Source organism: Andrena cerasifolii, chromosome 3, assembly GCF_050908995.1.
Source record: "Andrena cerasifolii isolate SP2316 chromosome 3, iyAndCera1_principal, whole genome shotgun sequence".
Classification (NCBI taxonomy): Eukaryota; Metazoa; Arthropoda; class Insecta; order Hymenoptera; family Andrenidae; genus Andrena; species Andrena cerasifolii.
The window spans coordinates 12,525,425-12,551,552 of record NC_135120.1 but is presented as its reverse complement, the minus strand read 5'-3'; the positions used below and the strand labels follow the sequence as shown (position 1 = coordinate 12,551,552).

At 39.6% G+C, this 26,128-nt stretch overlaps 3 protein-coding genes across 7 annotated transcripts in view; 1 reads left to right on the top strand and 2 right to left on the bottom strand.

The window, feature by feature from the left end:
• Flo2 (flotillin-2) overlaps nt 1-26,128 on the top strand; it is a 127,999-nt gene that overhangs the window by 41,217 nt on the left and 60,654 nt on the right. The window contains exon 3 of one of the 5 annotated variants that reach the window (XM_076809055.1): nt 18,657-18,724. The exons of the other annotated variants lie outside the window; for them this stretch is intronic. The gene's annotated coding sequence lies outside the window, so the exon portion shown is untranslated. The remainder of the gene's footprint in view (nt 1-18,656; nt 18,725-26,128) is intronic. 5 annotated transcript variants of the gene reach the window in all.
• Nucleotides 5,053-18,678, bottom strand: LOC143367348 (glucose dehydrogenase [FAD, quinone]). Its single transcript, XM_076809045.1, has 7 exons — nt 18,405-18,678; nt 18,072-18,183; nt 14,620-14,937; nt 14,403-14,511; nt 11,353-12,263; nt 10,497-10,680; nt 5,053-8,821 (listed from the first exon to the last, which is right to left on the bottom strand). The coding sequence occupies exons 5-7, from the start codon at nt 11,755-11,757 to the stop codon at nt 7,515-7,517; spliced, it is 1,896 nt and encodes a 631-aa protein (XP_076665160.1). The 5' UTR covers nt 11,758-12,263; nt 14,403-14,511; nt 14,620-14,937; nt 18,072-18,183; nt 18,405-18,678; the 3' UTR covers nt 5,053-7,514.
• LOC143367351 (glucose dehydrogenase [FAD, quinone]) lies at nt 21,091-24,038 on the bottom strand. The gene is made up of 2 exons (XM_076809051.1): nt 23,672-24,038; nt 21,091-23,132 (listed from the first exon to the last, which is right to left on the bottom strand). Exons 1-2 carry the CDS (start codon nt 24,002-24,004, stop codon nt 21,600-21,602), a joined length of 1,866 nt encoding a protein of 621 aa, XP_076665166.1. The 5' UTR covers nt 24,005-24,038; the 3' UTR covers nt 21,091-21,599.

The following is a 26,128-nucleotide window of genomic DNA, read 5'->3' as shown; positions in this document are numbered from 1 at the left end:
ATCGCGTAGCTGACGTCGAAATGCTTATTTTGCGCTATCGAAAGTCAGACAAAACCCATTTTTGGAGCTAAAAGACAGACCTAACCGTATTTTCTGGCCTCAGAACCGCGCATAACCGTCATTTTCTGAAAGCGGAGGCGATTCCACGTCGTTTCTTGTTGTGTTTTCTCGTTCCAAGTACAGATGAGTACAGTGAAATTAACTGAACATTACAATACTCTGATTGGAAAGTTGGGTTCAAGTAAGTACACCGAAGCACCGTGGAACCTTTGTTATCTGAATCTTTGTCACTCGAGTGATTTATCACCCAACTCCTCATCTATCCAGCAATTTCTCTTACTATAGAATATCCCATCTATCAAAATCTTCTTTTCTAAGCTCTTTCACAACACAACATATGTATATACACAGCTTAATTACATATTCTTGGGCTCTTTCCTGCTATTCCGCACCTACCACTTTATTAATTAAACTCTTTACATCTACATTCAATGAATCCCTCAAACCCGGAATTTCCTCTCGAAGTACGAAACTGCAGCATTGTGCGCAGCACTCCGCACAAAATGCCCCTCGGAAAAAGAAGATAAAAAGCAGAATTCTGCTGGGTCGAGGTATTGTCTTCCCTGGAGCATGCGAATTAACAGTCTGAACGCGACGCCTCTCGCGGTCTTTCTCTTTGCTTTCATGGAGCGAGTCAAGAGGTACCATATTCAACTGCAACACACTTTCTCCCTTGTCTCCGTGCTTTACGGTTCGTGCGACATTCAAAGGCTCGACGTGGCTTCTGTGCATCCAATTCGGACACTCGCCACCTCTTCTGCTCCGGCCTCGTCTTTTTCCTCTGGTAACCTTGGCCTTGCTGGTAAAATGACGTCGAAGCAGACGACGATCTTCCTAATTTTCCTCCAGTTGACCTCGTTCCTCGACTTGCCACAAGTCACGTGTTCTCGGTGTGGGTACCTTTCAACCGATTTTGGAATTTAAAAAATCAATACATCGCAGCTTGGAATGTTTTCGTGAAAGTGCGTAACGATTTCGTAATATCGTGCAGGAATTTGTGCTACTCTAATACTTTGACAAAGGCGTGTACTTGTATCTGTGCGTTAGGATGTATAATAATGATGAACTAGAACAAAGTTAAGGACCGAACGAGTCAAGACGAACAGTATTATAATTGAAGGAATGTTAATGTTATTTCGCAGTCTATTTGGAAGGTAAATGTGCATACTCTTGGAACACTAGTTTATTGAGTAGCTAATTAAGAAGTTAAATCTGCATATGAAATGCTGAAAAATTAAAATTTCTTGCATTTCAATCTAGGATATGCCATAACTTCCTGTAGCACAACACAGAGCTCTCATCTTCTTCGAAAAGAAAGATTTAAAAGAAGCATGACATAACCATCAGATTTCCTTTTCCTGAACCATGTATCCGTTGCATAAGTAGCGTCAAAATCACTGACGCTTCAGTTGCAACACGTTCCACAAATCCTGCCTTCCCCTATTCCTCAGGATCGTCCTTGAGCTAAAATTTAACGTTTCTACGATAAAAAAAATCGTAAAAACTATTCTAAGTTACAGGAATCGTCACGCAACGGAGATTGACACTTTTTCAATAATTTCGTAATCGTCCAGTCGTTTTTATCAACCTGAGCGTGAAGTGTGTCGCAACCTTTTCAATTTCGTCAGGTTTCATTAATTAGAGCGGCGAAACCGTGGTTTCTGGACTCGGTCGGCTCTACTTTTGAACGGAAGGAGCATAGCAACGATCGATTTTGTTTTTCACGATCTTTCAATGGCTCGAAACCTTCTTTGCGAAACAGGGTTCCGTGATTGAAAACGATTCAACGTGAACGCTTTAAAATTCGATTCAATCTATCTATCACCTTTATATATAAAATGTATATCACTTTTTCTTTGACTAATATAAGTATTAAGCTAATTAAGCAATTATACTTAATGTTGATATTTAATACTTTCAGAACGTCAGGAAGTTAGGGTGATTGAAATTTTATAAAACTTTCATCTTTTTTTGTTAGTGAACAAGGTCAACTGGGATTTTCTAAGTGGATATACCTTTTTCCTTTATATGCTTTATAGAGGATCAGAACAAATCGAAGCACTATTTGAACCGCTTCTGAAAAGCAGAGATGGCCAAATTTTTATCTAAATAAAATTTCGAATAACGAATAAATGTTAACAAAATTATTCGTCATTCGTTCGTTAACCCGAGTTAACTTTATTCGACACATGACGCATCTTTTTTGTTAACTTTTATTCGTTATTGGAAATTTTATTAAAGTAAAAATTTGTCCCATCTCTGATGAAAAGACAGAGAGAACACAAGAGGACAAAAGTGCTGGAACATTTTGTTAAAGTACACTCGTCTCCTCTTGTAATTTGACTGGCGACTCATTTCCCCAAAGTCATCATCGTAAGTGCACGCGTGGGCGACTTCCGTGTTTCCGGTGCTGGCTATCGCGTGTCATAAATATCGAAGAGCGTTTCTCTTGGACATTTGTATGCGAAATACGTCTCGATAAGAGCTACTCGCGTCGCATATCGGATTCGAGAAAGCGAAAGACTATCCACGAGATGTTAATATCATTTTCTACCTCCCGAAGGGACCGAAACATGACGATATCGATATGTAAACGAACCACCACCTCTTCGCTTTCTTTTTCATCCGCGATCGCGAGGATCTTTGCGACGATGATGCATCGCCAACGTTTATGGAAAGAAGCACTCTCCGATTTGCAAATGAACTATAAATAAACGTAAGCACCATCCTTCATTGCGAATACTATACTTTTTATTTCCTTATTTTCGGTTTCTTGTGTTGGTGGAAATTTTTTATTGTCTACTATTCGTTGTTCCACAGAAAAATATTTTTTTCAAGATTTGCCATTACATTAATTTCGTAATTTTAATAAGAATGAAAAATATTTTCTATTCACACCGATGAATTTTTCCTTCTCAAATCATTCGCGTCTATTTTTTTTATATTGCCTAAATTTCTTTACTACAAAACAAGCTTTCTATTTTACATTGTGATTGCATACATTTTTTATTGGATCTCAAGATTTGCATGATTTAGATTTGAATATCAATTATTCACGAACGATTATTTGCTCATGCTTACATCAGTGATCATTAATTACGATTGATACAGATTTACCTCTGATTTATGTAATATACAGAAAGAATTCTTGATAAACATATTTAGAGAGCTTCTTTATCGACGAAGAGCGTTCGGTAAACCTTGTTTAGAATATTTTGCGCTCAGAGATCGCTACGTACACTCTACTTTCTCGAATAATCAAATTCTGTATTTGCGATTAAGGGGGATAACGATTATTTAATCGATACTGTAAATACCACTTGTCGTATGTACATAAAATATATGCAAATTGAACGAGTTAAATTGTATCTACCCACGATGTACTAATCATACGCAAACCCAGTAATTACATAATATTTTCGAACGAGAGAAACGCGAAGAGGATTTCATAATTACTCTTGTAACAAGTGCCAAATTCCATAAGACGTTCTCAAATTTTTAATCGCTACTCTTACATATATCTTGCGTAAACCGTCGTGAATATGTTTACGTTGTCACATTCCATTTCTATTTTTTCTACTTTAGAATAGACGATTTTCAAAGTATAAATAAAGTATTAGTGATATTTCAAAAACAAAATATATTTTTCAATATTCAATCAAGAAATAATTACTAAATCATAATTTCTTATGAACTCTTGAAAATACCAAGCAATCATCATTGTGATAGTTTATTTTCTTGCTAAAAAAAGTGACAAAATCTCAATTTCGCAAACGTCTATTAACTTTTCCAAGAATTGCACAATTTTAACTTTTCCAATACCCATTAATTTCTTCAAGAATAAACAACTCAATTGTCCAGTTCCCATTCGTTCCTTTCAAAAATCGCCACACAAATTCAATATGCAATAATTGTCCTTTGCACGTCCCCAGATTTCTCTTTTGTTTTCTTCTTTAAATACTTTCCACGAAAGCAAGGGTCGCAGAGATGATTAATGCACACCCATTCAGCCTTTGCTGCAAGTCATCGCAATACGAGTGGACGCAGAATAGCCGCGATAAATGTTCGCTCAATTTTGGCGAGGCGCGTGCAAAAGGACACGTAGCATTCTGCCCGAAAGGTTGATTTCTTATTAGCACCGGCTAGGTTATGCAACGTGCTGCAAGTGAAATGTACTTTCAGTCGTTCGGACGAATCAACGTGATGTGTCCAAGGACGTTTAGAATGTACTTACACCAGTGGCAGATGGAATTTGGATGTTGCATTTTGAATGGCGGTTGGACATGAACCTTTTTATAAGAAAATTCTACTGACTCGTTTACAATCACTGAATGAAACATCGATGGTTAGTTCTTTCAAAGCTATATGGTCGATTTTTTAATTATGTTTCGTAATAAGGATGTTGTTAAAATTTTCCATGTCTTGGTCAAAAAGTTGTTAGCGGAATTTTATATTTCTCAGTGGAATTTTCTTAGCAGAATTATTCTATTTCTTAGTCGGAAAGTTCAGTTGATCATCAGTTCATCATTATCTTGAAATATTTATATTGTCCTATATGATCTTCATGCTGACTTTATTCACAGTTCTTCGTACAATAATTCACAAAACCCATTCCTGTTAGCGATTCGTAGTATAGAATTTAAAAGATTTATTGCTTCTTTAATGTTCGCATTTTTCTGACGATTGTTTTATTGGAATGGTGTTAGAAAAATGGTAATACTTGCAATTCTAACAGTTGAGGACAAACATAAACAAAATACAAACGGGTCGAATCTATAACCTCCTCCTTTTTTGAAGTCGGTTAAAAAATAGCTTGCTGATTTGATGAAAGCGTAGACGCATTATTCTCAGGGGCGAGTAATGGTAACGTAATCGCAAATTACTTCCGGTATAGGCTTGTATCAGGTTTGTGGCATAATAATAAATTTATTCTGACCGTCTATAAAAAAAATGATGTAGTTTTATCGTTCCATTACTAGTATAGATAGAATTTGTTCTTACTCTCTGTATTTTTTAATAGGGGGTGGCAGTATTTGATGAACCTCACAAAAATATTTTAAGTTATTAGTGTCTTTGTACTTGCTGAGATTCTAGTACATTAATTGTGATTCTTACTAAATTAATTTGAATAATAATTGAGATCGAATTAATTAGTGGAATAAATAATCGAGGAGGGGAATTTGATTAATTAATTGATTAATTAGTAAAAGGAGGATTTGGTTAATTAACTGAACAATTAATGGTGCAGATGAGTAACAGTATTAATTATTTACAAAAATAACAAGACCCTGGGTTCTTACAAAACGTAGTACTACAATGTATATCGTTATTTATAAGTAATAATTACGGCACGTTCAAGAGAAATAAATATCATTTGGTCACACATAGCACGGATGCTTCCTTCAGCCTAGGAAGAACATAATTAACTCTTATCTAACGACGGTAACAGCAGGAAGCAAAATTCTTGGTTACTTCTACAATGGGCAAGTTGCAATTTACGTATTTTTAATTGAACATTTCAGTTATTCAAAAAGAAATATGCAGCTTAATATTTTCGCTTTTGTAAGATTTACTCGCGCTGTTTATTTATAAGTATTGTAGCATTATCAGGTGTGTTAAATACATTCACTGACACCTCGCGTTACAAACATTCATACAACTCTAACTCCACAATTTATTAAACTTTGAGGTTCAAATATAAACTGAAGAAAATCCCGAGTAATAGCGTAATGGCACAAATCGTAATTATCTATTTTAAAATCTTCATATCGACTTCCAAATACTTTCTATAGGTAGGTATAGTTCATATTCGTAAAAGTTTTAAACTCCAAAAAGTTCAATTTACATCCCTGAAATTTAGAGCAATTACATTGTTTATCACAACGTGGCCACACATTTAAAATCTTCCTTTCACTTTCATATTCACTTTCCTAAAGTACGATCCACAAATTGTTCTCGGTTTAAATCTTACATAAGGCCCCTCTATTTGTATCCCCCATAATACAGCTTTCCGATCGAGATAAAGCTCATAACGTTATGTAATGCATATCCGACGATTCTTTCGCGTAAAAATGAGATTTATGGCGTCATCTATTCTGAATTTATCATTTAGCCAATCGCACATTTGATTATTCATTCACTTTTACCTGTTCACCACATCTTCGGAACTTCAATTGTCATAAAATACCTTCGATTCAATTCAATCACCACCAAGTTCCAAAGCAATAAAATTTTCTACACTTTTGAAGCGATAGACTTATATTCCAAAACTACTAAAATAAAAAATCCTGGTCATCCAAGCAAACTGCAGGACTGAACACAGTTTGTTAGACTCATTAAATCGATACGCACACATCTAACAGACGTTGCATATTTTCCGGTTTAATGCGTCGTGGTTATATGAAAAAGATATTACGCCACACCTCGAACAAGACAAGCGGCAGCCACGGTAAATCGCGATCAATTCGTTTTCGTTAGTTTTCTCGCTGGTCCGAATATAGGTCGCAGTCCCGAGTACGATCGAGTATGTAGCAACGGCTTGTATCGATTATGTGGCAACACATGAATTTCAAGAGTTAAAACGAGTTTGCCCGGGGTGAGCCGCGTGCTTAATCTCCGTCTTCGTTTTCATCTGCGCACCCGCCAGCGAATATATGAAACCAGATATTTACTAAAATTTCTTGCTTTTTCTGAAGAAATCTTACTCGTCTTCGCCTTCCCGCTTATACAACGAAAATTTTCCAAGAATGTTGGGAGAAGTTCGAACATGAGGTAGTCAAATATATTGCCCCTAACACAAATTAAACATTCACGAGTCAACAATAGTGTGAATTGATTTCATTCTTATTTAAGTGTTCCAATAAATATACAAGATACTCTCGAAGTATTTCCATAAACTTTGGCTCTCCTTTGTATTTCTAATGACCCGTTTAAGGACTCCCAGTGCAAATTATAATAAACATATAAAGGTCCTTCCTGGCAACCTCAATTAATTATACAGTAAATAAGAATATTTCATTTCTAACCATTTATACAACACTTGGAGGAGCTACGATTTAAACGAAAGAAAAGATCCTCGTCACTCTTACTATTTCCTCCTCCTTCACCACACAAAAGGACTCGATAACCTAGGAATCTAACGTTCTAAGTGACGCAAGGTTTGAAAAAAAATGCTCCTTTAAGTCGATCCGACTGTTCCTATCGATCGCCTCTACCAGTAGAATGGATCTCTTTTCAAACTGAATGTTCAAGGACTCAAAGACCCAAAAGAACTTCCACGCGACAACACGCCAGCGCCACTCGAGGATTTACCACTAGCACTAACAGTTAATCCAAACGGAGAATCCTCTCAATCAGCATGCAACTCCCTGCTAAACTACCCAATCACTCATCACTTGCAAAAACCACGAACAAAACGCGTCCAATCGATTTCACAGCAGGAATCCTGCACGGTATCAAGAAGCAGCTATCGTTCCGTTGTCCCTCTTCCGACGCGACAGCCACTGTTTCTTAATCATATCCGCGGCTTTCTCCCCAATCATGATCACAGGCGCGTTGATGTTGCCATTGGTGATGGTGGGCATGATGGACGCATCGACCACCCTCAGGCCGCCCACCCCGTAAACCCTCAATTCTGGATCGACCACGGCCATGGGATCCGTCGGCGGGCCCATCTTCGCGGTGCAGCTCATGTGGTAGATGGTCATGGTGTACTGTCGAATCACGCACTCCCAGTACTCGTCGGTGAACAGCGGTATATGCTTGCAATTGGGCAGAGGCTTGCTGTGGAACCTAGCGCCGAATCGTTTCATACTGCTAGTTTCCCCGAAAGCGATGGCCGCCTTGACGCCCTCTCTGAGCACAGCCACGTCGTCAGGATGGGTGAGGTAGTTGTGGTACATCAGAGGGTAGTCCAGGGGGTTCTTCGACCTGAGTTTGATCACGCCGCGCGACTTAGGCCTGAGCATCATGGGGAACACGCCGAACACGTCGCGATTGTTGATCTTCCCGAACACTTCGTTATAGAACTCGTCCGTCAGCCCGTGGGCGTTCTTCACGTGGGTGCCCCCGTCGGAATTAGTGGACGACGAGGTCAGCATGAACTCTATGTCTGGCCAGTCGTCGCTCTGGTTCGCGTATTTGGTGGAGATGAAGCCGACCGCCTCTAAGCCGACGTTAGAGGTGAGGGGGCCGTCCTCGGTGACGGCGTAGCGCAGGGCTGAATTGATGTTCACCAGGCGGGTCATCACTACGCTGATTTCGTAGTCGATGAGGAACGCGAGGCCACCCACTGCTATGTGGTCCTGGAGGTTCTGCCCTACGCCCGGGGAGTCCTGAATCACAGGAATGCCCAGCTCCTGGAGGTGTTCCTTGGGCCCTATCCCGGAGAGCATCAACAGCTGAGGCGAGTTTATGGCACCTGCGGAGAGGATCACCTCTTTCCGCGCGTAGACCACCTCCTTGCGACCCTCCCTGATAAACTCCACCCCGTACGCTCGCCTGGATCGAGGGTCGATTAAGATCCGCGTCACGTGGCTCCATAGCGACAGATGGAAGTTTCTCCTCAGCTGTATGGGCCTGACGAACGCCTTCGCGGCGCTGCATCTCGTCCCTCTTCTCATTGTGTATTGGTACAGCGCGAAGCCAGTTTGTTCTTCACCGTTCACGTCCACGATGTCGTAGCCCATCTCCTCGCCAGCTTGCAGGAAAGCCACCCCCAGAGGCGTGTTGTACGGCGCGTCTTGGACCGTCAGGTAGCCCCCTTGAATGAAATGTAAATGAAGGATTTTTCGTTCCTTGTTTCGGGAACAAATGCGGACTCTACTTTTTGGATATCTGCTTGCTTTTATGTTAGTGTTTTAGGAGTGGTAGGTACTTTACTTGTTATTATTTGAAGGGATTAGAATGGGATCTCATGTTATTTCCAAAAATCACGCGAAACAAATCTGGATTTCAACTTTAAACACCCGCCATTTAGTTTTAAATTAATATTTAGGTAATTCCCTCTGTTCATCAGAGGATACATTAATATACTAATGACATCTGTTTTCCTTTTGGGTTTTTGGTAATCTGGTTTCGAATGGCAGTGCTCACCGCAAAACCAAATTTTTAAAAAGGCTTCTGGGAGGTCGGTTGTTACTTTATTATAAATGTAAATATTTTTCTACGAAAAAATTACCAAATGTTCTTTAAATGTTTCTCTTGTAAGTGCAAAAAGTTCTGTAAAAATATATGCTTGAGCTTTTTAAAAAAAAATTCCCAAACTTTCGCCTGACTAGGTGATAACCCCTTAAAAGGGTAAATTTGAGATTGGAGCTCGTCGTTTTCAAGTTTTAAGGACCACCAGTTATCGAATTCAATTTTTAATCGCAAACTAAAACATTCGCATCCAATCTTCTTAAGTAGGGTGCTATAAATTGTTTTCCATCAACTTTATATAATATATTTTCATGCTCTGGTTAGGAATTCTTTCACGTGCAGGTGCGGCATTTCCTGCACCCATGTCTCTCCCTTAACCGATGACCCACTTTCATCCGAGAAATTCGCTCGTTCAGCGATGAAATCGAGCCCCTTCAGGCGAGACAATTGAAACTTCCTGCTCATGGGTCGACAGTATGAGAAACTACAATCCTGATTGCGTTATAATCGAACTGTTGCGGACATAATCGCATTTTTCTCCGGTACCGTTCCACAAACCATGAACCGGTTTGCCGATGTTTGATCCAGTTTAAGAGCAACAACTTGACCTCGTTTTCTAGAGAACGTGAGGCTTCTTGTTGCGCGACATATGCATGCGAATGACGTCCGTGTCATTTTACTATACCAACAAACATCAAGTATGTGAATGGATGGAAAGGAAGTGCCATTTTTTTCTCCTGAATCCATTCTTTATAACAACTCTGTGGAGGTTTATATTTCTATATTTCCATGTCCTATTTCATGATAATTGTTTCGTTTGTTCTAATTGTTCTTATTTTGGTAGAGATGTTGAGGAAGGAAAGAAACAGATAAGGGGAAGAATTTTGAGAATTTTTGGAGGAGCAATTAATTAAGATTGAAGAGTTTACGTTCTTGCAAATGTTTAATGCACTTATGTGCTGATCACCATCTGTTAGCATATGAAAATTTATAATCTTAGGTATGAAATTTCTCTCCACTTGCATCTTCTCACATCTCAAGTAGCTATTTCAAACCTCAAATTATCATTATTCGAAGAATTACCTGAGGAAACAATTATTTCCATATTTTCTGCACTTATTTAATTTAGAGCCACTCTATAACCAATTGTACAGAAAAATATTCATGTTTACTTGAATCTAATGGAAGTGGGAACATAGATACAACTAAATTTTGGTGTTCCACAGCACTTTCTTTCTCAAATACTATTGTATAGTGATCAGGCGGAAGAATATCAGAGATTCAAGATAACGCCTTACCAGTTTTGTGATATTTAGTGTTACGAGCTAGGTACGGGTTCCTTTGATCCTGAGACTTTTTAAAATATGGCAGAACGTCCTCGTAGCCCCAGCCAGGGTTCCCGAAGCTCTCCCATTGGTCGAAATCGCGTCGATTGCCTCGAATGTAGAGCATCGTATTAAGCACACTGCAACCCCCAAGAACCTGGAATTTCATCAATTGCGTCAGAGACATGTTTCCAGAATTATTTATTTTTATCTTCTGGTACGTTCTGGTACATTCATGACATGTCATCTTTATTGGGAAACAGGGTACTTCCAATGCTTTCAAGCCTCAAATCGAATTTGCAGCTCTCACTACTATCATTAGTAATTTAATAATAATTTTAATAGGCATTAGAATTCATTCTACAAATTGAAAAACTTACTCTTAAATAGTTGAGTAAAAAACATCGAATTTCAATTGCTTTTTGTACGAGGAACCTTATTTCTTCCTAAAACATAACTTTTGCCATAAAAATACTATTCTTTACACTGATACATCCTGGTCAGAAAACTCACAGATTCACAATACAAGCACAGGAAACTTAGGTAATCGACTTGATCAATTTCCAGACACCACAACAAGCATCCCAATAATTCAGAACATATGTAGATAAAGTGAATCGTCAGAAATAAAAAAATGAAAATTTAGCTTTAGTACCTACTCATTATCTACTCAACGCAACGTCACTAAAGCAGAAATCCTTATTCTCTAATTACTCTCCACATAAGAATTATTATTCTCCACTGTTCAAGCGAATGAAAAATCAGAAATGCTCACCTTCGAAATACCACACCATCCACAACAAATATATCTACGCAATGCAACACTCACCTTTCCTCTGGTCCAGCAGCATCGCTGATCCACCATGGCCTGACACGCCGAATCCTGGGGCTGCGTCCTGTACTTCCAGTCCACTTTGCTCTTATGCAGATAAAGGGACAGTATCGGTACATCAGTTATCTCCGTTTCGTGGCCCCCAGCCTCCAACAGCAGCACCGACCATTCTGGATTTTCCGTCAGCCTATTCACGATCACGCTTCCAGCCGATCCGCCACCAACTACCACGAAATCGTACTCTCTCCTCAAATCCTTCGTCACCTTTGGCTGATTCTCGGGGTCCATTAAATCGTAATTAAAATACGCGAGAGCTGCTATCAAAACAGGCACTATGGCCACCTTGCCGAGAAGAATCGTGGCGCCCTTTACCGCCACCGTCGCTGCTGTCACGATCCCCATTTTTTTTTTGGTAGTTTTATCTCGATTGCATAACAGCTCCAAAGGGAAATCTAAAATCCTGGAAGGCTTTCGTTTTATTTTTTACATAATTTAATGCTCAGATTGTTGGCTCGAGATGGAAAGCATCGTCCAGTAGAGATTTCACTGTTTTCGTAAGAGAATTCACGGTGAAAGGTAAGATATGGTGTTTTCCATTGTTGGCCGACAAATCGAAAGTTGGGGTATCCAGGATTTTGATTGCAACACTGGTGCTATCTGCACAAATCAGCGATTTCATGGTGAGTAGGGTGTGCTGGCATGGCGCTGGCATTGAACGGGAACATTATTGCCTGCTGATATTCGAAATTCGATGGTAAACGTACGGGTTTTACGGGTCTTGATAATATCTCTCTGTGTCGTGTGGAACAGGAACCAGTTGTGCTCGTAAGATGCTCCTTGTGGAGAGAATTCAACGAATCAAAGTGTCGATTCGAGTCATGCTTGCCTTTATGGTTCCTTCAGGGCACCTGCGATCAGACATGGAATTTTTGGCTGTTTATTTTATACAAAAATCTGATGATACCTTTTGGATTTTATATGGGAACCATGCATGCTGTGATTATCCTGATTAAATGGTGATTTTTGTCTTGAGACGTGATTCATCGAAGGACGAGTGAATCATGAGTTGCCTACTTAAGATTCAGCCGACACTTCGGACTTTTTATTTTTATCTGATCAATTCCAACGTGTGTACCTAAAATTTCTCTTTTAGGTCAGACTCATTGTACGAAGCTATTGACATTAACTCGTCGAAGCATTTCGAAAGAGCAATCGCGTAGGATGCAATTACGAAACAGTTTTTGATTTCATTACATAGAAATAGCTTTCAACTAACATCGACATTGATTTATCTACGATCAAGCTACAAGATGATTTCAAATGTAACTTTATTGCCTCTTGCATTGAAGTGGATCCATAATCGCTTCGTCACGCTATCCAAAATTTCTTATTCTATGAATGACTATGTGCGAGCATTTTGAATGAAGCATGAAGAATTTTCTGGTCATTTAAAGAATTTAATGATGGAAATTTAATTAATAATCACACGAGGGAACGGTGAGTAAAGGATATTGCAGACAGATTGTTTTGGAACAGTGAATAATGAATAACAAAACTTTGTGTTACGATCTTGTGAGGTATTTGAAGAATTTTAATTTTGTGGAATAATTCAAGCTAAACTCTTAATATTTGATTGGAGAAATATGTCTCCATTCAAATTAGAAAGTGAGAAGTAGGTTTGGTGATAAGGAAAAGTGGGTATCTAGTTGGTCGATAATAATGAGCAAGTAAGAAGATTAAAAAGAAAGAAGTCTCACTTAAGAAAATGATCAGTTTCACGCCTACATTAAACGATCTCTCGACGAACGCATTACCTTTTTCTTGATTACTTTATATACTCTTGGCCATTGTCTCTCGAGGAAAGACTGTCGCCAGACAATAAACGTGAAGCTCAGAAACACCGTTTCTCACTTACATGTTAATGAGCCCCCTAATTCACTACCGCACAACTCGTCATTAAGCCTACCATTCGTCACCAATGTTATCTTTTAAGCCACAACCCCACATATAGTACTTAACACGACTTAATTTGAATACTTCGCAAAAAGTGCGAATCAGTGGTCACGTGCCCCTTGTAATCTTATGGAAATTCAAAATGCATGCAAAAATAATTATACTAGAGTTATTGAAAAATATACAAAAATTAGTCACTTAAAACAGGCACTATGATTTGCAAAATCTGATACAGGTCATACACTAACAATCAAAAGTTTGACGCGGTACTTGTCGGAAGTAAAACTTTGATTCAAAGGAAGAAAGTATTTCTGAATTCGGTGTCGAAATCAGAATAGAAGTAGAGAAAGCTGAAATTATGACGAATATAACAGAAATGTTATTTTGCAATTGTTATTTTGTATTGGAATTGAAAGTTGCAAAATGTTTTATATCGAGCATGTGGGAATGCGGCTTTACGTTTACAGCTGGCAAGTGGTGAGAAGTACACCCGAGACGATACACGAGGTAATCTCGCGTTTGCATAACTTTCTTCTTTTAACAAATGCAGTCCAGCGGCATCGCCGTTCAACAGAGACTTGTCATTCGCTACTGGTCGAAGCTTTTTAGACGAAATTGCGACACGCTTCCTTTCTCGTGTATATTTCCATTCGCCGACTCATCTTAGTCGACAGGTCTTTCTATTGCAGTAATAAATATATCACGAATGGAGGATAGGAAGAATTAATCCAACAATGGAAGTTTTTAATTACTTTTTTATGACAATGCAAAATACTATCATTTAAAATAAAAATTCATTTTGAGGAGATCCACTGGGTTTCAACACAAAATAAGGTTACTCTTTCCAAATTATTATCAAAATATTGGGCTGGTGCGAACGAAATGTCCGTTTCGCTTAGCGAAGTTTAAATAAAAAAAATTTTAACTATTTATTTTATGTTTTTGTATCTCTAACATTTCCCGAGTCGTGGGCCAACTTTTACGCTATCCACGATCCGCACAAATCCCGAAGCGATGAAGCAATACTTCAAACATTATCTGTCACTTTGCATTTCAAATAACTGTTACCCAAGCCTAATCTATGCGCAACTTACCTTCAAATTGTCTCTTCCTTCCCCCTTATATCAACAAATACACCAAACATTTTCCCATCAATACTTGACTGGACGACAGTCACTGCCACTGTACAATTAGATACGACCGCTCTTGCTACCAACTACTATCTACCAGTAAAACCAATATCTCCTACGGTTCCCACCTCAGCCTCCCAAGACGCGACGAATTAAACCACCTGCTCTGTCAGTATCCTACCGGTTTTCAAGAAATCTCCTTAACGGCAAAGTCCCTCGATAGTCCGCGCAGCAGCGTTCGCCTATGAGGCTCCCAAAAATCCCACCGTCCCGTGGCCCACGCTTGATACCACGTGGATCCAGAGGTCGATCAAACCGCTCGCACTCGGACGCAGAGAAAGCGAAAGACTGAGTGTTCGAACATTACGTTCTACGTATAAACCGTACGGTAGTACCACCACTTTGGCACACCGGATCGGTCCCCTGTCGTACTTGCATCTTTAACCCTCAGGGTGTGATCGCTGCCACACATACGGCGGTGGTCAGAAAAAACTTTGACCTGTGAACGGTAGTAGAAATGATATATAGTTCCATTAGAAAGAATTACATGTTAAAATTTATACCCATAGATTGGGAGGAGGGGTGTGTGAAATAGACCAATGGCATCACCTTAATACGTAAAGCTTAATATCAATTTTGTTTAAACTTACTTTTGACCACCGCTGTCAAGACATTGGCAGCGTCCTTTGATCCTAAGCATTGCTCCTTGATTCCATTTGTTTTTCTACTTTTACCCCCTCTGTTGTCTAATTGCAGGGTAAAAAATTTGGACTGAGGTGAACTGGGATCTTTCATCGGTCGTTGTTTCATCGATTACATTGCAGTTATTATCGTTTTTATTAGACGAGCGGTCTAGTGATCAATGAGGGCTTAGTAGTGGAGTTTATTTAAGTTGGTCTTGAGTTGCTGGTTGTGTGATCGCAAGAAATTTGGGGCTGTGGGATTCGGTGGAGTTTTATAAGCGAATCAAGGAGATTTCGCTAGAATTGGTGATCAATGTCTCACGATTGTGGGTGGTTTCACAACTGTCTGGGCTGAGGAGGTGGTTCCATCAGGATGTTGGATACGCTGGGTCGTCCTGATTTTTGCTTTCGCAAGTCAAATTCCGCGGTCGATGCGGTGTACGTGGTTTTGTTCACGAAATCGGTGATATCGGCCATTAATGGTTGGTAATGAGAGACAGGATGGGAAAAGTGGGACGTGGACGACAATGCAAGTGTTTGGTGAAATGCAGACGCCTATGCACAGTTTGTAGAGAAGAGAGGCCAGGGATTTTTTGTTTCTTTATTCTTCTTTGAAGTAAATAGTACAGTTATTATAAGTGTTGTAATATGTAATATGTTGGATAAGTAATTAGTGTGATTAGATTGTAAAAAGTGTCACGAAATTGCGAAATGGCCATTTGTATAATTGTGCTTCTTGCCTTAATGCTTGCTAATTAAGAGATCAGTTTTTATTGATTTCGAAATTGAAATATTTATATACTGGGTCAAAGGCTGGAATTTATAAGTGCTGAAGAAATTGTGGTAAATGATTGGAAGCAATGATAAAATTGGTGCTACCAAGTTTTTCCTATTCTGCTGTGTGAAAATATGAAATCTTTATATCGTTACTACGATCGTACATTTTACTACTTCTACTAATTTCAGTAGCCTTACAACACACCTTCAATGATACTATTATGTATAACATTCACCTCACCCTACCGTTTCAAAAGTAAAACAAAAAATCAAAATTATTCTCTTCATTTCCTTACCCTCTCTAATTATTTAATCTGATACCCCATCAATCACATACTTTCGCATTTAATCACGTGACATTCGATATTGCATACCTACTGTAAGCAATTTCTCATACACACATTTTCCCAACCTGCGAATTTAATTTGCATACATAGGTGTTCAATGGCTTTGACAAACTCTTAAAATTGCTAATTGCAACTTAATTTTCCCCCGTCCCCTCCGCGCCTCTTCGACCATTTCCACACAATTGATGAGCTGGAAAAGACAATTGGGATAACAGACGGTCTTCTGGCAAAAGTATCGTCCGCTTTCTCCGTATCATCCTATTTGAATATCCTTTGTTTCCTCGTCCACCTTTTGCCCGCCGCGTTCGTATAACACACCCGACAGAAAAATTTCACTGTCGCCCAGTCGATTTTGAAAGCAAGCCGGTCCGCCGCTGCCTTTTCACTCCAGTTCCATAATAACGCGGCCGCGTGCTCCACAGCGCCGGGTGTATTTCAAAAATTGGGAAAGACCCTTCGGGTGAAAGTTTTCTAGCCTAATTGGCCAGCGCTACGGATGGAGAAATATGTGCACAGGTACGAGTCGGCGAAAATCCGACGGCAAACCACGGTAATCGACGCGATTAGGCGGGATTTCAGCCGCAAACAGACTCCAACGAGTCAATCTCGTTTCATTGAAACGAATTTGTGAATTCAATTGACACTTGTCGCGCCAGTCACGCGAGAACACAGGTTTCGTAGACTGTCGGTCATGTGAAAATGTAGAGGTATGTATGTTAGGCCATGGTACAGATCGCGCGATATAACTTTGCCTCTGAGCGGCCACTGAGTAGGCCGCGAGTCAGCCGTGCGTGCGAGAGAGTCCGACCGTCGGAGTTCTTTTAATTCGATTCGAAAAACATACGATCGCACACGCACGAGCACCACGCTGTCCTGTTACTGTTGTGTGATACTCGTCCGTGTGTGGTCGCGTGTTTTTCGAAAGGAATTAAAAGAACCCCAATGGTCAGACTCTCTCGCACACGCGGCCTACTCAGTGGCCGCTTGGAGGCAGAGTTATATTGCGCGATCTGTAAAAAATTTCGAAGTACTCTGAACATTCTTGTGCAAAATGTGTATTTTGGAAAGCTAGGTGGACTTCAGGAACATCGTAGAAAAAAATTAAATTCGTAGACTGAGCCTTATGGGATTTAGTCTGAATGAAAGAGTTGGTAGTGTTATTATTGCAGTTTTTTTTAAGTACTATTAGCGATAGTGTGTGGGTTGAGAAAAATATCAGGCTATTCCTTGAACCTTTCATGGAATGAATAATTTAAAAAACTGCGTGGACTTCGTGAAAATTGCGAAAGAAATAATGTTTGTTGGCTGTGTCCAGTAAAGTTCACTGTGACTCCACACGTGACAAGCATGAACCGTTTAAAGCAAAGGTGGTGTAAGTCACTTTTTTACCTACCTGTTATAACACTACATCTCGAAAGTTTAACCTTCGTTCTGTTTTGTGCAGGAGTTTTATCCAGTAATCAACCTTTTTTACTTACATTAATCGGCGTATATGTCGGCGTTACCGTGTCATGTCCCTACAATATTGTTACCATTTTTATCAATCCTGTATAAAATAGTATTTAAAGAAGGTAGAGTCTCTTTGAGAACACTGAAGATAAAAATAAAATTAGTAAAGTGAAGTGTTGAAATAGTAAAGAAGAATATGTTTCTCGTGGAAAATGATGTGACTTTTCATGCTGAATACAGTGATAGACGTTGTAAATGCAGGGGTAATTTGTTTTAGTTTCTAGAGATATCGCTAGGTAAAGTTGAGGTCAACAGTAGGTACCAACGTCGTTGTGGTTGAACATTAAATATTGAAAAATTTCGTTTCTGGCACTTACATCATTTACCATTTCCACTCCGCAATTTCATTGAGCGTACGAAGCGTTAAGCAGTCAGCAGGAGTCACGGGCATTACAAAATTTCAAAAGCAAAATGGTTGTGATTGTAACACTGAAAAATATACATCTCTTAGAAGAATGTTCGAGGAATACGGTGATAGTTTATATTTTATGATAATACGTTAATTACGGTCTACAAGTGTCTGGTAAATGCAACGTTATTGCACTGTTCGTCAATTATATTTCCAACAGAGAAATAGATCAAGGAAATGCTATGTAATTCGCGATGCTTATTCAGTGACTAGAATTCTTTTTGCATTGCAACATAGTAACCTACTTTTTAATGTACCATCGACGTACAAGATTAGCCTCACCCTTTGATCCGTCGAAGTTTCTTGCTTGGAAGAATCAGAATTTAATTGATTTAGAAGATTTCTTGAAGATTATTAGATCGCTCTATCTTCCTTTCAAGTTTTGTATGTAACACCTATGAATTTCGTAAAATAATATCTGTAGATTTAATCAAATTACTTATACACATATTACAGACTTAAACAACTAATTGAATTTTATTTTTTGTTTCAGGTAAGACTGAAAACTTACGCAAGAAAGCAGACTGAAGTTCTGATGAATTATTCCTATCCTAAAACAAGGTAATTTATTTCACACAGCAAACTGTTATCAAAAAAGAAAAAGAAGTAGTAGCGAAAGTTCATTTTTACAAAGTTTATTACTCAAGCTTATCAATTATATAAATTCTGCAAAATACCTTGCAAATTCTGGAGTCGCGAAATGTGCCTCAGCTTATTATTTAATCCAGAGAAATGTGACCATTAAAAAAAATCAGAACCTAAATAGTAGCAGGCGAAGCCGGGTAATAAAGCTACTTAAGTAGTATCATCGAAAACTTTCGATTCTACAAATACTTCTGCGTAAATGACATTATAAACTTACTTCGTGGCTATCATCGTGTAGGTATAACGTTTCCTATAATGCATCTTCAAACCACGAATTACAATGACCTGTTGTTGACAGTTTGAAAAGTTGTTTTAAACATGCCTGTCTTTTGAAATTAACAGTGACACGATATTTAGATTTTAAATTAGTAGTGTTGATAGCTTCTAATTTACCTTACAATCTTGACGAATGTGTATATATATATAAGTGCCGAAAAAGAAGATAAATAGAAGTGGTAGAGAGGATTGTGGATGATTGAATTCCAAATTTCTTTGGCGACCTAAGTGAGAAATCAGTTTTCTTCCGTTTACCTTCATTTAATTTACCTAAAAAAATGTTAACTCAATTAGGCTGATGAATCAGAGACCTCTAACCTTAATGTGATTGAAACATTCATCAAGAAAAAGTATTAAAGTATTATATATTATATATTGATATATAAAACTATTACAGAACGGCCATGATTCCTCAGCCTAATTTAGTGAGGCAAAAACTTTTTTCGACAGAAAAGGATGTGACAATTAGATATTGTGCTGCAACATATACACATATTTTGTTATTAAACGTTACTTTCATGTATCATATGGAAGCTTCATACGATTCGGTATAGAAAAAGCGATTAAATCGTGCCAAGTTGGTCAAGGTTTGTACGCAACCCCTCTGCTGATTTTATTGTCGTTGGTGGATAATCGAATAAAAGACTCCACGGTGTCATACGTGTCGTAGCACGCTTAATTGTCAGGAAGCCTCAGAATCGTCGCAACACAATCACCGACAATCTTGTGTGCTGTGACCCGTTTCAACGAAGCCTTGACTATCCCTCGACTTTTCAACGAAGGGATTATCAGCCTTCTTACCCTCGTTGCCCAGTAAACAGAACTGAAGTGGCCTCGCTTCCTAAATGTAATATGCATTTGATCCGTGTCCGCGAACGTGTAAAGCTATTTTAAAAATCCATGGCGCGTCTGTGACTGAATTTAAGACAATCGTGGATTTTCTACAATTGAACAATAAAATTGAGAAACTTACTGGAGACTGTGGTTCACCCGACGCACATAATTCACGTGATTGCAACCAGTTCTTTCTGCGAATCGATAGGTAATATCGCTGCAAGAAGTGCATGCGTTCCTGCTGAGGCTGGTTTAATGGCTTGTAAAACGTACAAAATGGCTAAGAATGTTACGATGTAACCTTATGCCCAGTTACTTTACCGGACCTGTGAAGGAATCTTATAAAAAGAAAATGGAAAGTCTCTGGTTTCGTGAAAACGAAGGAAGTATGAACACATGTTAATTCAGAGTTATTTCACTTGAATATATTATTTCGCAATAATCTTGCTTTCTAGCAAAAGCTGGCGAAACACCAGTGATATCTTCATCTTTATTGAACCTAATGAGTTCTTCGGGTCAACTCTTTAATAACCGTCGAACCTTGTCGATTGCTTTCTTTCCTCCCGACGAAACACCTGCTGTTTAATAGTCTCCAGCTCTGTGATATTGTTACATTATTTGCCACACGTATTTCATAAACAATTTTCCTTACTTCTTTTGGAATTACACCAAAATATATATCAGACGCTTGGAGGAGGTAGATTCCCCATTCATTTTCCAAACCGTCGAGAAAAATTTGCCGATTTCTTTTATACCCTACAAGAGTTTCGGGCTGTTAATAACACTGCTGTTAATTTCAGTGTCTAGCTGGTGAGCAAGATGCAAGAGTCATGAAACCTGTATCGTGATGCATGCATCAGTGTTTCATGACTCTTGCGTCTGGATGTGCCTTAAGAGTGCTCGATCTACGGATTCCAACTCTTCTGCGTCCTCACGTCCAGACCGTCACACTATACTTACTTAATAGAAAATACGGTGTAATTTACTTCGAGCGCACGAAAACAAAAAATGTCACATCGTGTCTCCATGCGACTCCACAACGACTTGAGATGATTGGGGGGGAGAGGCGGCGACATGTTTACATGTCGCAATGGATTATTAGTACATTCCTATTGTTTATAGTTTCTTTGTTATAGCGGTTGTGACAACAATACCCGGTCTCCCCTACAATGTTCGATCTTTCAAATGTCTATAATTGCAGAGAAAATAATATTTAAAAACTATCACATATTGCCTGTAAGCAAATATTGAACGCAAACATATTTTTAGCATTGATAATCCACATTGTACCCATTATGGCACCAATAACTGCACTATGGCACCAACAAAAAATATGGTTGCGTTACGGATGAACTACTCTATTTACACACCAAGTTTCATAATTTTTTGAACTTCCGCGTTGCTGAACGTCCCTTGTAAGTATTAAATTGTTAAATTTGATTCAACCCCCATCGTAAATATGCAGGCTTATCACTCGCTGTAAATACCAAAAGTCTGAGACCACACTGCCCTTTTCACCATACTCAAAAACGCTGAAAATCCCCTTGAAGTTTGCCATATTCAATCGACTAGCAAGAACAAGACATCACCCTCGCTCAAAAACAGTCTTATTCCTATCATTTTTAAGAATAATCGACACTCGGGTGTCCTTCAAGCGCTAGTGTTCACCAACCCTGCGACTCTACAGTTCATCGCGAGCTGTCAACCAGTCCTCTTTAACCAAATCCGCCCCCTTCTCCGCGATCATCATAGTCGGTGCATTAATGTTGCCACTGGTGATAGTAGGCATGACCGACGCATCGATCACCCTCAACCCTTCGATACCGTGCACCCTTAACCGCGGATCCACGACAGCCTCCGGATCGCTAACTGGTCCCATCCTAGCAGTCCCAGCAGCGTGGAACAAGCTAGTAGCCATGTGTCTGATATTGCACTCCCAATATTCCGGGGAATCTGGTTCAGCATGACGACATCCAGATACATTGACGTGGCGTATCCGCATGTCATACTTCTTCAGCGTGTCAGTGTTCACCAGGGCTCTAACAACATCCACTGTCTTCACCATCGTCTGCAGATCATCCTTATCATCTAAGTAATTCGCGAGAATCTTCACTGGCTCAGCTGGGTCCGTACTGCGCAGCTGGATGCTGCCCCGACTCTTAGGTTTTAGCAAAGCCGAGGCAGCCAGTATCAGATCCCCTTCCATGATCGCTTTCTGATAATCCTCCACCACCTCATCATCAAAATTGAAGGCAATGGCCAGGCTCCGAATGCCCGGCGAGTTCCACCGCTCAGTGTGGCCCATAAGGAGCTGTACGTCTGGATACTTGGAAGTGGGATCATTGCTGTTCACAAAACCCAGCAGGCTTAGACCAAGCGTCCCTAGTAGGCGACCACTGTGCATCAGGAAGTCGTAGACGACATCCATGTCGTGCAGCGGTGACGGAGGCGTACTCGTCCTGTTCACGTACGCTATCTGCAGCCCCAACCATATCATGTGGTCCTGGAGATTCCTGCCAACAGGCAGGTCCGATATAACTGGCACCATCAATTGTTGCAGGTGCTGTTTGGGCCCAATGCCCGACAGCATCAATAGCTGAGGACTGGCCACGCTGCCAGCAGATAGTATCACTTCCTTCGTCGCTGTTAGGTCGATCGACTGACCGTTCTTCAGGCTGACTCGAACTCCACGGGCTCGGGTGCCTTCTAATAATATTTTGTCCACCCTGCTGGACTTCATCACGTACAGGTTCCTCCTATCTTTAATGGGGGACAGGAAAGCTTTGGCAGCGTTCACGCGGCGCCCACTGTCTATTGTTCCCTGAGCTTTCCCGAAACCAACGAAGCGGTCGTTTATCAGAGGTTCCAGGACGTTCAGCCCCAGATCGCGGACGCCGTCTAGGAGGACGTCGTGCACGCTTGATACAGAGTAGTTGTATGTTCTGATATTCATGGGCCCGCCAGTGCCGCAGTACTTGTCGCCCCATTTGGCTATGTGTTCCGCTGGACAGTTGAGAGATTTTCTGAAGTAGGGGAGCACTTCCTCGTAGCTCCAGCCCTCGTTGCCCAGGCTCGACCATTCGTCGTAGTCCCTGTCGTTCCCGAACACGTGGATCATCGCGTTGATGACGGAACTGCCACCCAGAGCCTTGCCTTTCGACCATCTACATCGCTTCTTCCTGCTACCCTGACAGACACCTTCTTGCGGCTCGATCTTGACAGAGTAGTGGTTTGATTAACGAAAGAAAGTGGAGTGCTATACCCTTCTCACCAAATAGCAAACATGTAACACAGTAGTGGTCAGAAGAAAGTTTAAACTACGAACGGAAGAAGAATACGATAGTTCTATTAAAAAGAATGATATCATCAAATTCGTATCCCATAGAGGGTTGCCGGGAATTTTGCTCGCAATGGTCTAAAGACTTGAAGGTGCATTTCTGAAAACTTTATGCCACGCGTTGCAATATAAATTGCAATACATTACAATAATACTTACAGTACCAAAAGTATCTGTAAAAGAAAAGAAATCCCCCACCGTATCTACTTATTCACAGTTTGAAATGCACCAAACAAACAATCGAGTTATAATATTCTTATCTTCTCCAAGAAATAGCACTAATAATAAGCACCTAACACATATGGTTTAATATGTATGGTTAATTTCATCCTATCTCCGTCAGAAACTATCCTCATAAACGAACCTCGACCAGCATTAACAAAACGGACCACCCTTTCGTAGTTCGATCATCGTACCTCGTAAGCGTAATCTTGGTGGCTGCCATAGTGAGCTGTCATGAAACCAGGAACGTCAGTGTCAGGCGTAGGATCCTCCCCAGCCTCGATCAGTAGTACATCCCAATGTTGCACCTCCGTCAGCCTATTAGCCAAAATGGAACCCGCTGTGCCACCTCCCACGACCACGAAATCGAACTCAATCTTCGAATCCAAGATCTCGTCTGTTCGGTCAGGTGGATAATCAGGCTTTCCCAAGCTGCACTGGGACACCAGAAGCATGTGTAATAATTGAGAGAATGCAGTGGCCGGGGACTGCGCAGCCGCGCAACTCGTCGCTATACACGTCTCCATTCCCTCTGTTTTAATCCGGAATTAACAGGCAGATCTGTAATAAAGGAATTGGTGGTTTGTTGCTCATGTGACGCTACGTAATCAGTGGCTGAAGTTTCGTGGTTGCCATTTATCCGTTTCGGAGTATATGTATAAGTTTCAATTTGATTACACAATTCGACAGCCATCTGGACTTGTAACATTCAATAGCCGTTTCTTATAGGTTTTCGTGAACTGAGAACGAATCCGCAAACCGTTTGTCGCCATCACCCTCAGTTTTTTGAGAAATTCGATTTTGAAAAAAAACTGCAAATTTTCAACTTTGAAGATCATTTGTGTCGAAACAGTAATAGTTATTCGGTTGCTTTTTCCGTCAAATTATTCTACGAACCCTCGCGAATACAACAATATAGAAAAAGTGCAGCATATTTGGCATATTGTTGGCAATTTGGAATACCGAAGTTTCTAATAAACTATTAACGTTATCTAATTTGTAACACCTACTTCCTCTACGTTATTAGTGCATTATGAACATTTAAATATATTTAAACAACGATCAAAGGGAAAAGGACACTCGAAATGCACCAATTTTTGCAGATACGCCAATAGCCACATTCATATAGATTAAGAATCTATTTTCCTTTTTGTGTTTCGGATAACTCTTACAGTACTTTTCGTCAACGCCAGGGCCACCCGATTATTTTTCAACGCTCTCTCTATATCTACCATGTTTTTCTTTCACTGTCACACAGAAATTCAGAACAATTCTTCAAGATGCAATAAAACAGTCGAACTGTTTTTGTAGAAAGAATGCATAAAGAATTACCTATTTTTCGGCCCAAATATTCACTGCCGACACGAATATTGGAAATTCGATATAATGCAAGCGTACCTACCTTGTAACTCACAGTCTTCACGGTGCAACAGTTTGATTAGATATGGCTGTCCGAAACTGCGGAATACTGTGTTGTGAAGACGCACCGACGAAGCAATGGCAGCAGAGGGAGAAGTGGATGGCGTCTTTCGATGTCTTATCGATAAGTAAAAAGCCCTGGGTCGTAGGTATTTTTTAAATTACATATATTACCTCCTAACTCTTTCGGTTCACTCACAGTCGTTCGAATTATCAGGAATGGGAATATTTCAGCGTTTAATAATGCATTTATTATTCGGCGCAACTTCTAACGACAGTAATATAGTTTATTGGTGTCCATTGTTGTTATTCAAAAGAGGCATAGATCGTATCATGAACATCGAGCCAGGTCCACATGTTTGACCCAACTTATTCGGAGCACAATGCGAGCTCAATAATAAAAGACGTTTTCCAAGCAGTTCGATACCGATCGCGTTTACCATTCACACTAAACTTTCAATAAGTACTTTACATTCTGTTCTTTAGCTTCTCCTATATATCTAACGCCCACACGTAATGATTGTATAATGTTAATTTCACAGACGTATGTACAATTGTATGTTGAGAGTTAGCATATAGATAAAGATAATATTTTTGGGAAATAGTTATTAAAATGGTACAGCTGACAATAATATCCACGAAGGATTATCCTCCACGTAATTTCACTTCTGTATCGAGCCGGATAAAAGTATTGTGACACCCTTTAAAACAGAATAACTTTTTTTAAAATTGGTCCAAACGACTTGAGTTTTTTTGAGAAGCTAGAAGGATTAAGTAATCTACTAACAAGGGACGTTCGGCAACCCGGAAATTCGGAAAATCATGAAACTTGGTGTGCAAGTAGAGTAGTTCATCCGCAACGCAGCCCTATTTTTTGTTGGTGCCATAGTGCAGTTTCGTGAGGTGAAATAACCGTGGAATATCTCGAGAACGGTGAGAGATATCGAAAAGAAGTTTAAACAAAAGTTGCATCCTTTTTTATATCCACAAAACTGCGTGAAAATAATTCTCGAAAAATCCATATTATTCAAGTTACCCTCACTACCAAACCTTAAAATTAAGTTTTTGTATTTTGTAAATATATGCTGAAACACCTCTGGATAATCTCCTTTGATACATATAAATAGTTTATGTGTTATATTTTCTCTTGTAAACAAATAAAACCTCTATTATCTAAGCGGTTAGAAGTAAAACGGCAATAAATAAAAATTTTCATAAAAAATGGAAAATTT